Source organism: Chenopodium album, chromosome 19, assembly GCF_948465745.1.
Source record: "Chenopodium album chromosome 19, dcCheAlbu1.1, whole genome shotgun sequence".
NCBI lineage: Eukaryota > Viridiplantae > Streptophyta > Magnoliopsida > Caryophyllales > Amaranthaceae > Chenopodium > Chenopodium album.
In genome coordinates this window covers 33,681,322-33,695,121 of record NC_137852.1, presented here as the reverse complement: position 1 = coordinate 33,695,121, position 13,800 = coordinate 33,681,322, and the positions used below count along the sequence as shown (strand labels likewise).

The 13,800-nt window shown below is 34.6% G+C and overlaps 1 protein-coding gene across 1 annotated transcript; it reads left to right on the top strand.

The window, feature by feature from the left end:
- The first annotated feature begins 1,760 nt into the window (after nt 1-1,760).
- On the top strand, nt 1,761-12,258 carry LOC145593582 (cystinosin homolog). The gene is made up of 8 exons (XM_081649854.1): nt 1,761-1,984; nt 2,112-2,244; nt 6,326-6,415; nt 6,531-6,655; nt 10,767-10,809; nt 11,413-11,530; nt 11,604-11,653; nt 11,739-12,258. Exons 1-8 carry the CDS (start codon nt 1,869-1,871, stop codon nt 11,883-11,885), a joined length of 822 nt encoding a protein of 273 aa, XP_081505980.1. The 5' UTR covers nt 1,761-1,868; the 3' UTR covers nt 11,886-12,258.
- Nucleotides 12,259-13,800: the final 1,542 nt, after the last annotated feature.

Sequence of the window (13,800 nt, the reverse complement as noted above, 5' to 3'; positions counted from 1 at the left end):
AACCACATAGGTCCTTACATTAACCCGTATTGACCCGACCCGAGATGACCCGACCCACAAAAACCCGACTCAAACCCGTCGGGTTTGAGTCCGGTTTGTGTGGGTCGGGTCAATACGGGTTAATGTAAGGACCTATGTGGGTCGGGTTCGGGTTGGGTCATGCTTGAGTCGGGTCACATCGGGTCATACATCTTTTCGGGTTCGGGTCAGGTTTAGGTCGGGTCAATAAAAGGTCGGGTTACATTCGGGTCGGATGAAAAACTAGTCGGGTTATATTCGGATTTTTACGGATTTAATGAGTTAGGGTCATGTTCGGGCTTGAGTTGGGTTCGGTTCAAGTCAATTATTTTCGGGTTATAATCAGGTCGGGTCATTATCGGGTTCGAGTCGGGTTCGGTTCAAGTCAACAATTTGCGGGTCATAATCAAGTCGGGTCATTTCCAAGTCGGGTCATTATCGGGTATGAGTCGGGTCATTTCCAAGGGCCTCATTTAGCTGTTGTTCTAAGCTCCCAATTTTAGCCTAAAGAGAACAACATAGTTTCTGTAATATAATGATTTCAGAAATCAGAAAATTGTAATTTTACACCTCAAATTTCAAAGGCATTATTTAAACAAAAACTCTTGTAAGTGACTGCTTTATAGTAGAAAATAAGAAAATAAATATGCGCCATAGATTCTTCATTCTTCCCCATTGTTTATTATGCGATAACAAACACTAGAAATGTAGAGGAGGCAAGATAGGAGAGCAGATTTTTGTTCAGGTCTTCTATCACTACTGCTTAGGGAAAGATATGGACATGAATTAATATGCATGAAAATGACAATAATTTCCTAAGACCAATAATTCACATGCAATTAGTTCAAGAAACCAACAACTTTAAGAGAAAAATATAGTTGGACATAGTATGCATGATAAATTGATAATGACTATAATCTCCAAAAAGGCAAAGACCAATAATTCACTTGCAAGCAATACACCACGAAGCTCATATGCAAGGAATCCATGTTAATAAATTGAAAAAAAGCATGAAACTCAATAGTCAATACAGAGTACTCTTTTAATCCTAAAAATTCCTAAATCCTAAAATTCGGGTTAGTAATAGGTCGAGTTTAAATTCGGGTCGGGTCAATAACAAATCGGGTTGAATTTGGGTCGGGTCAATAACAAGTCGGGTTGATTTCATGTCGGGTTTGTAACAGGTCGGGTTTAAATTCGAGTCGGGTTAGGAAGTGGTCGGGTCGATCTCGGGTCGAGTTAGTAACAGGTCGGGTTGAATTCGGATTTTGACGGGTTAAATCGGGTTTGGGTCATTCTCGGGTTCAAGTCGGGTTCGGCTCAGGTCAATAATTTACGGGTCACATTCGGGTCGGGTCCTCTCTAGGTCGGTTCATGGTCGGGTTTAAGTCTCAAATACTCGGGTCTAGGGTTGGTTTCAGGTCGGGTTGGGTCGCGTTCGGGTCACTATTTTTTTCGGGTTCAGACGGGTTAGAGTTAAGGTCGATATTTCGGGTTGGGTCAGCTTTTGAAAGCTCTATATATTTAAATGAACCTAGCCATATACTAGTCCAATAGTCCTTGTTCAAATGTAAAAAGAGTAAAAATAAATAAAAATAAATAAATAAATAAATAATACTTCCATAAAATGAACAAACCCATTTACCCGTCCAAGTTCCATTGCTGACTTAATTACTCACCAAAGTGGTGGCCCATAGTTATTGGTCCTACAGCAGCCCCATTTCTCAATCCACAGATTAGATTCCTGTAAAACGGCAAACACAATCAGAATCAACACATTCTCAACCAACAACAATTTGTACCTTAAACAAGTTCGATTTCTCAGATTCAAAAGCAGTAAAAATTAAATTATGGCATGGAATTCATTTCCCTTAGAAATCATATATCAGATATTTGGATGGATTGCTTTCTTCTCTTGGTCTATTAGTTTCTACCCTCAAGTTATTCTCAATTACCGCCGCAAAAGGTTTGTTGTGATTCCTCCTTTTGTTTCTGGTATAATCATGTTTAATTGAAATTGGTAGTGATGTAAAAGAGATTTGATCCCACGTTTTTTTACGATATTTGGTTAATAGTTTAATTTAATGGTGCAGTGTGGTGGGGTTGAACTTTGATTTCGTGGTGCTGAATTTGACAAAGCATAGCACGTATCTTATTTACAATGCCACCCTTTACTTCAGCTCGGTTGTTCAGAGGCAATACCGCGACAAGTATGGCCGTGACGAGGTGATTTCTCTTTCTCTCTTACTCATTTTGATTCCGGCATGGTTGAGTTTATCGGTTTCGGGTTATAACGAGTCGGTTTATAATGGGTTGAAATGATTAGCAGGTCGGTTCGGATGATCACTCTTTCTCTCCTGCCTATTTTGTTTCTGGCATAGTTTATTGACTAATTGTTAATTGCATCATTCAAGTAATGAAACTTTTCCCCCAAAAATACAACGAAGAAAAAAAAAATATATTTAAAAAAAATGGAAGGCTTACCTTTACCTTATATACTCCATTCGTGTTTTTTTAAGTGTTACACTTCCCATTTCTGGCCGTGTTTTTTTTAAGTATTATACTTCCTTTTTTTGGCAAAAACCTACATTAAAATATTTTATCTCTCTCATATCATGGTCCCCACCCGATCCCACTACTACTTTTTTTTTATTATATATTTCCTTGTTCATTCATTACTTTTCAATAAACTATTAACCCCACTATCTTTCTTTTACAATTTTTTAATACTCCAACTACCCCACTTACCTCTTATTTTATTTAATTGCCTAAAACTATGTGCCGGTCAAACTGTAACACTTAAAAAATCACGGAGGGAGTAGGAGAAGTGAAATTGGGAGTAGTTTGGCAATGGCAAGATGAATCAATGACGACAGTGAATCAAGGATTAGTGGTAGAACTTGAAATTTTAGGTAATTTTGTAGTTTTTGCCAATTTTTGCAATTGAATTTTAGATGATTTTGAGTTTATGCCAATTTTTGCAATTAAATTTTACATAATTTTGTAGTTTATGCCAACAAAAAAAATTAAAAAAATAAAATAATAAAAATTAAAAAAAAAAAAGTAAGAAACCACATTTTATAACATTTTTTTTATTTTTTTTTATTTTTTTTAAAAAAACACCTTATAAAAAATTTCTTGTAAAAATACACCTTAAACCAGATTTTTTCTTTTGCAAGATAACACCTTGGGCCGGTTTCAGGGCATTGACCCTAACCCTCACGTGAGGGTTATGTGCTCCACCCCTCCCTCCTCAAAACCACCGCCCTAACCAACCCCAACCGTCAACACCACCTAGCCACCACTACAACCACCACCACCACCCATCATCATAGCTGCCATCACCGGGAAAAAAAAATCCCTTAGATCTAGGGTTTCTAATTGAAGGAGGGGGAAACTACTACCCACCTTCTTCTCAATTGGTTTTTGGGGAAAGACTGTACACTATTTCGAGTGAATTTGAGTGGTTTTGGGTGGGACGTAGGTGGCTGTGGAGGTGGGTAAGGATTTTTGCGGGCGGGTTTATTGGGATTTGGGTGGGTGGGATGGCAGCTAGGTTGATGGGTGGTGATGTCGGCGGTAGAGAGGTGTTCTAGTGGTGGCTAGGTGGTGCTATCGACGATTAGGGTTAGCTATGCTCTAATTTTGGTGGTTTTGTGGGAGGAGAGGTGGAGCACATGACCCTCACGCGAGAGTCAATGCCGGAAAACAGGGTCAATGCCCTAAAACCAGCCTAAGGGGTTATCTTGCAAAAAGAAATCAGGTTTTAGGTGTAATTTTACAAGAAATTTTTATAAGGTGTTTTTTTTTTTACAAAAAGAGTGTTATAAAAGATGGTTTCTTACAATTTTCCAAAAAAAAAAAAAAGTTTAAGGATATGCTCAAAGGTAGGGGGGTGCTGCTAATCGAGCGAGCCGAGTCCAAACTATGGTCAACTCGGCTTCATTTAAGTTTGTTGGAACTCAAGCCGAGCTCGAAACTTTAAGAGTTGATCTTTGACCAAGCATTAACTGAGCCGAACTTGAACTAATTCACGAAGTTTTTCAATGAGTTTATTTTTAAATAATCAAAATACTAACTTATTACAAAGCAGATCTTGTGTGGCCGGTCATTAGGGCTGTTCACATTAGGTTAACCGTACCGTTAAGTCTTAATGGTACGGTTAAACCGCTAGAGCGGTTACTTAAAAACACGAACCGTACTGTTAAGGAACGGTTAACCGTTTAACCATTTCTTAACGGTACGGCTACCGGTTAACCATTAACCAATAAATTAATTATTAATCAATACTTTTTGCCCTTCTAAGAGTTTCAACTCAAATGCAAATTTTGATATAAACAAGAATAAGCTCTAATTATTTGATTACAAAACAATAAAGATTATTTTAGGGTTATCTTACTTAATTATACTTCTCTTTTCCTTAAACATATATGTATGAAAATATATATTTTTTTATTTTAACGGTTAACCATCGGTTAACCACCGTCCGTAACCGTTAACCACTATATTTAACGGTTCGGTTAACCGTAACCGTTTATTTTTAACGGTACGGTTAATTAACCTATAAAATGAGTCGGTTATGCCGGTTAACGGTTACCATAAATGGTTACGGTTTTTTTTTGCACACCCCTACTGGTCATACCAACCCCTAACCATGTAATCCCTAACCGATTGAGTAACCCGGGGCCACACGGTGTGACCGGCCATATATGAAACTTTGTGAACTTATTATTGTGTAATATTTAGAATAATTATATTTATGTTATATACATATATGCAAAAGTTTAATCGAATTATACACGAATTTTTCGAGCCGAGCATGGTATAACTCAACTCGGCTCGGACTCAAACCCAATCCAAGCTACCACGGATCGAGCTTTGACCGAAAAAGTAGATTTGACCGAAAATAGATGGACAACTTATATGACATCATTTTTAGTCTTAACATTGGTTAGAGGAAAAAAAATAGATGATAATAGTTTCAAGTATTTTTAATAAATTATGTTTTTACCTTCTTTATTATCTATTATATATGTGAATAATTTAAATTAAAAGGTTTATGTTGCAAGCACTTTGAAACCGAGGAAGATTATTTTCACCCAATTTGAATATTTTCCTCATATGCTTACTTTAACCAACAATTTCCTTTTAGTCTCTAATTTGTTGGGATCGCGAGAGGTAGGGGAAGACCTAAGAAAACTTGGAAGAGGGTGATTGAGAGTGACATAAGTGCTTTGGGGATTGAGGAAAATATGGTGTTGGATAGGGTGGTGTTGAGAAAGAAAATTCACATCAATGACATGTCGTGATTATATATATACTTTCTAAATTTTTAATATTTAATTTTATTAATTTGTTCCACTAATGTTTTATGAATTGTGATGATTTCCTATGCTAAAGTTTTCTCAAACCTTTATGTTTTTTACACCAATACTTTAACCACTCCTTGAAAACTTTCTTAAATCTTATTCTTGGTTCTCTTTTAAAACTCCCAATGTCTTTTTTCTAACTTTACTAACTTTTTTTCAAATGATTATCTTGTTATGTCCCTTTTTTTTTTTTTCTTTTATTTATTTATTTATTTATTTTTTTTTTAATATCGTACAGTTCCTTATGACAATTCATTTTGGGACTAGGGCTTTGTTGTTGTTGTTATCCTCTATGCCAAAAGCAGGTTTTGGGTTGATCTTGTTTTCCTCAGGATCAATATAAGCTATAACATGTTTGTTTACTTCCATAATTTGATCCTTAGTTTAAATATAATGTTAAGCCTAAAATTCTCAATGGTTGTGGTTTTTTTAAAAAGTGTAGCTTATTACTACTTTTTATGTTGTGGTTGGACTTGTGCAAGACGACAATGAAATGCTTCATCATATACTCGTACAGCTAACACTCAATTCCAATCTTTGTTCTTTTATGTGACAAATCCCTTTATTTCTTCTAGACATTTATGAACTTATCCCTTATGACCCTTACTTGTAATTATTGGCCCTTATTTGAACTTAATTTAGTTTTGAATACTCGCTACAACCTATATTAGTTTTTACATTAATCATGACACATAATTTTAGTTAATAAGTTGTTTGATTAGAGATAGTGAGTGTTTTTTTGTCGAAAAGTAGATGTGACAAAAGATAATGAAGTATCTATTTTTTGAATGTGGAATAGTTGTAGGGCCGGAAGAACAAATATTGACTTTTAAATATATAACTAGATGCTGTATGTGATACCTTGTAAATGTATCTTTGTTTTAGTCCCTCCAACTTGTCGTATATAATGTGTTCTTTGGCTAATATACATGTTGCAGATGATTCCTGTGGCTGCAAATGATGTTGCATTCTCCATACATGCTGTTTTATTGACAGCATTTACATTGTTCCAGATCTTTATCTATGAGGTAAGTAGCATCTTCTGCATGTTTGAATTTTCATGGTAGATTCTTTGTTTGAGTTACTGCCATGTTTTCTGTAATTTGTTCTCTAATTTAATATTTGTGCATATTCTCTCTATAGCGTGGAATCCAGAAAGTCTCAAAGATCTCATTTGCGCTGGTTATTGCTGCATGGGGTATCGCTGCAGTGTGTGTATTTATTGCTTTACCAAGCCATTCTTGGCTTTGGCTGATCACTGTCTTCAAGTAAGAATTTTTTTTATTATGTGAATATGTCCTGCTGTATATGCTGGCTTTTATCTTATGTAAACTTAAAAAAAAAAATATCAGATGAGCGGGTAATATTTTGTCTAGCCAAGAAATATATTGGTTCTAAAAAATAATATTAGGATGAACACAGCAAGAAATATATTGGTTTAAAATATATATTGCTTTTTAAAACGTTGGAAGAAAGCATGCTAATCAATCTGGGACATTAGTACATAGAAACATATACCAAAGGAGTCTACTTTGGTTGGCTCTAGAAGTTCGTAATACTTAAAATCTAGCATTTAACAAAAATCCTTAATTGAAATGATATGTAGTTTGTTGGAGGGGTTTAATTGTTACTAGTTCATAATCACATGGTAATTTTTTCTAATAATTTCTCGAGGAACAACATAGCAAGAGAATTTTGTTTATGTATATAGATTCAAAATCTGCATTTCTGCCATTATTCCTGAGTGATAAATTTCTTGCTTGTATGAAAAATGTCTTGCACATCATGAATGTCTTTGAGTAAACTTTTTGTTGTCATTTTATTTATTTATTTATTTATTTATAAGTTGGTTGAAAATAGTAATGTTCCGCTGAAATTTTCTGAATATGATTTGTAGGACCCAGTGTTGTAGTTAGCTTAAGGTTCCAAATTACAATATGTCAATTTCTTGGTTTGTCATGTCTCCAAACTTTCTCAACTGTTTCCTTGATAGGTAGTTGAAAGCCTTTCGTTTGGCTGTCTAGATTTGACTTGGTAAATTTTGTGCAAGGGGAGGACTTGGGACTAAGGAAATCACTGGAAGTATTGAGTTTTGTTAAACCTTGATGAGTGATTTATCTTGCTTATCATGCGTGTCATCCTATGTGGATAAGATTTTCTTCTAGTGAAGAATTAGATCTAGATGTTTATAATGAGATGTGAGGATTTGATTGGGAAATGCAATGGTTGATGTGGAGAATAACTTCATATTTGATTAATTTTGAAGAACAGACCATTGATCTTTGTAAAACAAGGGCAAGACAAAATGCTAAATCAAGCTTTAAAAGTAAGACTTGGGTGTTGTGTTTATTGGTTCTTGGATGTATATGAAACAAACTGAGGAGTTCTATGAACTTGCGTAATGAACCAGCCTTATGATGGGTATAATTGGAACTGTACGATGAATCTTGAGAAAAAAAGGTATCAGTTAGACGGAAAGGGAAATCAGGAAGTCTAAATTAATAGGTTATTCTGTGAAATTAGCAATTTTAACAAAACTAAATCTCAAAATAACTACTTTTAAATTCTGATACCTAATCTAACCAAAATATTGACATGGGGAGTTGATTATTTCATTGATTGTGCATAACTTTTTTTTCCTGTAAAATCGGCTTGGTTTTCTTTTTGTTTTTATATAAAAAAAAAAAAAAAATACTACCAAACTTCCATTATGAAAACTACAAAGTTCTTAAGAAAATACCAGCTCAGTCTTCAACTACACTAGAAAACACTTGCAGTTTACAAGCTCATCTTCAACTTGTAGGTTAGATGCTGCAACCAAATTGATTTGAGAACAGTTTGAAGAAACCTTAACAAATAAATAAATAAAACCTTAGACATAGCATACCAAACATTACCTAACTTAAAATGATTATCGAGCATAGAAGAGCAAAATGCCACCATAGTATTTTATCAGGCTGCAAATACATGAGTGTTCTTCAAATTTGTATTTTCTACTTAACTGGTAGTGTAGTCTAACTTAATACATAATAATTGATAAAAATGAACAAAAATCACTCATTTGTACCACATGATAATATGATCCGAGCAAAAATATGAGTTACAATTAAGTATGTATTATCAAGTTATGAACATGTATAATTTACATTCCCAGTAAAATTTATGATTAATGATTAGGAAAAAGTGAAATAGATACTAACGATTCAATAGTAAAAATATTGGTTAATGGCTTAATCAACTCCCTAAGTCATTATTTTGGTTATATTAGGAATTAGAATTTAAAAGTCGTCATTTTGATAAATAATTCTGTTGAAATGACTACTTTTATCAAAAGACCAAGATTAATAGTGAAGGGAGGGAAGAAGTGGGATGTGGGATTATGATTAAATTGAGAAGTTTATTTGGCATTACTAAATTAGCTTTTGGAGAGAGGCAAGTGTCTTGCCTACTTGACATTAACCTTTTATATTCGGCAAAATTGGCCCAAACCCCTGAACTATATCTTAGGTGCAGCCACCTGACTATTAGCTAGAACGAACACCACAAACTATCGATTGGGGTGCAACGGGTGCCATCAATTACACTATAATTACAAAAATGGATCTCAGTTTGAGTGCCCAATATACTCATTAATGTAACGCATTGCACCCAATCAATCACCCAATCAATAGTTGATGGTGCACCCAATCAATAGTTGATGGTGTATCACATGCTATAGTTAAGGTTGTTGAGGCCAATTTTGTCTTTATTTCTGTGATTTTCACTTTATCAATCAAGATCAACTATTTTTGCTCAAAATTTAACCAACCTTAATAGGGGTAGAATTGCAACTGCACAATAATTTAGCTAGGAAGCTTGAGGAAAAACTCAAACACTAATTTAGAGGGAAAGGGGGATTCAGGAAGTCTGTATAATTAGAGTGTGGAAGTTTATTTTGGTTTTACACTGCTAACTTTGATGAGAGGCTAGTTTCTCAAATGCTTAAAATTCATCTTTAATTTTATGTAATGTTCACATTATGAATTAACATCACCATTTTAATTTTATGTAATTGGTTACTAAAGCTTGCCAATGCCTTGAGAATTGTGCACCACTGATAAACTAAATCGCTGCTGGAACAACTCTTCACGGGCTTAACATGTGCCAGGAACTTGTCGAAGGCTCGTGTAGGTGTCCACTTTATAAGCTAAATTTGACCCCTTAGCCTATTTTTTTACTCATTTTAGGTCTGTTGGACGTCTGATCCTCCTTTAAAGATGAGTTTGAATTATGTTTTTTTTATTCTCTCAATTTCAAACAAAAAGCTCCAGTCCTCATAAGTTCTCATACTTTGGAGCTCTATTCGGCACTTACTCAAGCATCAAATTGTGTTGTTATCACTAAACATTAAAGCATAATGTGTTAGTCAAGATGATATAACTAAATGAAGATAGTTGTGTGTGCTTTTCATCAAACATGCAAATGAGAGAATATCTGGGTTTGGCCATAGTCTCACGCTTCCTTAAACATGCAAATGACTGATTCCCTGGTTTTGGCCAATGTCTCCCATATCCTTAGAAGTCTCAACTCACTTTCCCATGATATCTTAAACTCTAGATTGTGTTGAATTCTGTAGAATTATAGTGCCATGATTAGATCCTCGCTGCCCCCTTCTTTACAAAATAGTTTCGAAGTACTGTAATGGCTGTCCCAAAAGAAGCTACTTTTATCTTTTTAAGGTGATAAACTTATTTGTTTCCTCTTCAATGATTGGTTGTTTGAATTTTAGATTGGACCTGTGGTAGTGTGTAGCTACTCTCTAGTATGTCATATTGTGTGTACCACAATTGAGGAAGCGAAAGACTAGTATGAGAAACTATATATATATGATTTAAACTGATTTACTTCCAGAGTTCCATGTTAATGTATATCACCAGGCACAAACAAACTTTCATATTACAGTAGAATTTGACTTTGACACTCTTTATGTGTACAGCACTTATTTACCCATTTAAATTTGCATTTAGGTGTAGATTGGAATTGACTACATTGTCATTTCATATTTCTGCCGTTAACTTTTCCAGCTCTTGTATTTGGCAGCTAGCTATAATGTGCAACGATGTTGTTATGCACACGTTATTCTGTGACTGAGGGTTTCAGCATTGTAATCAGAATGTAATTGTGTATTAACCACTAATGAATTTCGAAGGGTTTCGTTTCAATGTTGATTCTTATTATCTTATGAAGACAAGTGGATTACATAGTTTTTTCCCATAAAATATGTATGCCATATTGCTTCCTGTTGTGATCTAAATGCTCAAAGCATTTGTTGAATGATTACTTTATACAACTTCTCTGATTTCTTCATAACATGATTACCTTTTTGTTTTAATATTGCAGCACTATTCAAGTCACCATGACTGTCATTAAATATATTCCCCAGGTTGGTATTGGCTTCTTTAAAATTGTCTCGTATTTCCCTTGATGATTTGATGTTATTTGGCTAACTGACAAGTTGTTATTGCCTTTTATTTAACTGTGATGTTGTAAGTCTTAGAATTAACATGATGTCCAGTCATAGATTGACTGATTTGGCCTCTGCTAGGAAAGATTAAAGGTAATAATCTTAGGGGCAGGCGTCGAATGCAAATAATCCACACCCATCTAATCTTGTTTGCAAACCTGATTTCATATATATGATGCATCAACTCTTTGAGTTAGCTTTTTCACATAGTTAACCACCCTGACAGTATTAGCCTCCCTTCATAGTGTTGTTACTGCTGTACATTGAAAGGGATGACAACCTGATTGCTTGTTCACTACTACACTTTACCACACTTTATATTATAGTATACTCGTATGATTTATTTCGATAACGAGTTGAGTGTTTCAACATCTATGGAGGAACAGCAATAGCTCTTGCAGTTTTTAAAATTAGTAGACAGTATCTGTGTACCGTATTTTCTTTTCTGCTGCATTGGTTTATTCATTTCTAATTTTGATGTTTTGATAGGGTACTCAGTCTTATATCTTTTTTGGGATTTAGGCATTTATGAACTTCTATAGGAAAAGCACGGAAGGATTTAGTATAGGAAATATTTTACTTGATTTTCTTGGAGGGGTGACGAACTACGGACAAATGGCTACTCAGTCTATTGATCAAGGTGAATTCCGTTTTACAGCAGTGGTATATTGTTTTTGCAAATTTATATATTTTAATCTTTGTTTTGCCTGTAGGTTCTTGGGTGAATTTCTATGGCAATATTGGGAAGACACTGCTGTCTCTTGTATGTGGTCCATCTGATTTCACGCCTTCTATTTACTGAACTATCTTTTTTTAAAGCAATTTTCTGATGTCAAATTGTCATGCAGGTGTCTATCTTCTTTGATCTCCTGTTTATGGTGCAACACTACGTGCTATATCGCAATAAGCCAATCCATCATTCTTCTAAGTTAGATGAGGCAAACGACGAGGCACTCTTGAAAGGCTCAGATCTAGCAACGTCTGACCTTCCCTAAAGCAAGAACTGGGATATTCCACCGCATCGATGTAACCATGAGTATGTTAAACACGATGGGTCTAAATCAAACGAGATCTTTATATAAAATGATTGCCCTAAACGCTGTCCTATCTACACACTACCTCATTCAAGGAATTCCCAACACCACAGTATTTTTTATTCAAAAATTGTAGAACATCTAAGAAAAATTGTACATATTGTAATTGTAATTAGCTTTTCAATTTGATAGTGTAAAATGTTGTTATCCAGCATTCTAGTTTTATTACAATGTATACATGTTTGGAAGAAATAGCAAGGGTTTTTCAATTGTAATTTGTAAGACACATGAAACACATTATTATTTTCTTTTACAAGACCTAAATTCTCAATAAGTATTAAACACCCATAGAATAAGGAAAATTTGTCTAGAAGTACCCTAAAGATAGGGTGATTTGTGAACAACTACCTAATTTTTTTTTAATTGTTAAGAATTACCCGGAAGTTACAAAACGTTTGGGTAGCACTACCCATTAACGTTTTCCGTCCAAAAAAACGTTAATGGGGCCCACTTTTTCACTTTTCCCACTTAATTAACTCCCCTAATTACATTCTCTCTCCTCCCTAATCAACTTTCCCTTAACCCTTGAAATCAAAACCCACAAATTTAGAAAATCTATCAATTACAATGACCAATTAGACATTCTACCAATTACAATGGCCAAATAGTAATTAAAATGCAATTGAATTCAATCTTAAAGTACAAAAAACAAAACCTAGAGCTCAATTGAACCCCTAAACCCTAAAAATCAAAACCCCCAATTTTGTGTTAATTGTGTTAAATTAAAACTTGTAAACAAATACAACAAACAATGAATTAAAAGAAAGTGTGAAACATTACATGAATAATTAAGAATTTGTGTTCAATTGATTGAGTTGTTCTCTTGAATTTTTTGAGTAAGAATTGAGGGTAGGTTGAGTAGGGAAGAGAGAGAAGGTAATTAAAAGAGTAATAGAGTGAGAAAGTTAAAAAATGGGCCCAATAACGCTTTAATTGGATGGAAAACGTTAATGGGTAGTGCTACTCAAACGTTTTGTAACTTCCAGGTAGTTCTAAACAAATAAAAAAAATGGGTAGTTGTCCACAAGTGGCCCTATCTTTAGGGTACTTCTAGACAAAATTTCTATAGAATAATGACATTACTTTAGTTCTACTCCTTAAAAGTTTTAGGGTAAGTGTTGTCTGAGTTTGACCACATAAATATGATTTTCCTTATCTCTTCACCTTTTGCAACAGCAGTGAAGCTTACCATTGTTCTCTCCAAATCCCTTCCCACCACCATCAAACCAGCCACTCTCTCTCCTCTTAAACAACCCTAATCGTCGTACAAGGTTGTCATTGGAGTTTTACAGACGTACTCTCTTGGGTACTACTCTTCAAGCTCACAATGTCGACGCCGATGACTAGGTGGGCAAAGTCTTATTCATTGAAGAACCTAAATTTGAAAGTTATTCTGATCATTTGTTATTCTTCTTAATCTTTCAGCATGTTTCTATGAACCGTTACTTGCCCACCAACCCCAAAATACCATCTACTAATAATAAATGCAAGGGAGCCTCAGGGATAGCTCAACTGGTTAGAGTTCCCTTCTCGGTTCTAAGAAATCTTGAAATCGATTCTTATCACCAGCCATTGTGACTCTAAACACCAAAAAAAAAATGGAAAAAAAAAAAGTGCAAGCAATACTAATCAATTATTCAATATGATGATCTCGTCTCATTAAAAGCATTGTGTGATCATAATGTTCTTTGTGCCTTCTTTATGACCATTATGTGAGGACAAGGGAAAATGTTTATTTAGGCTGAACATGTCTTAGGTTTGGCGAATCTTAGGGGAGTTTGCCCGAACTTCTATGTTTTGAGACATTTGAAACTTT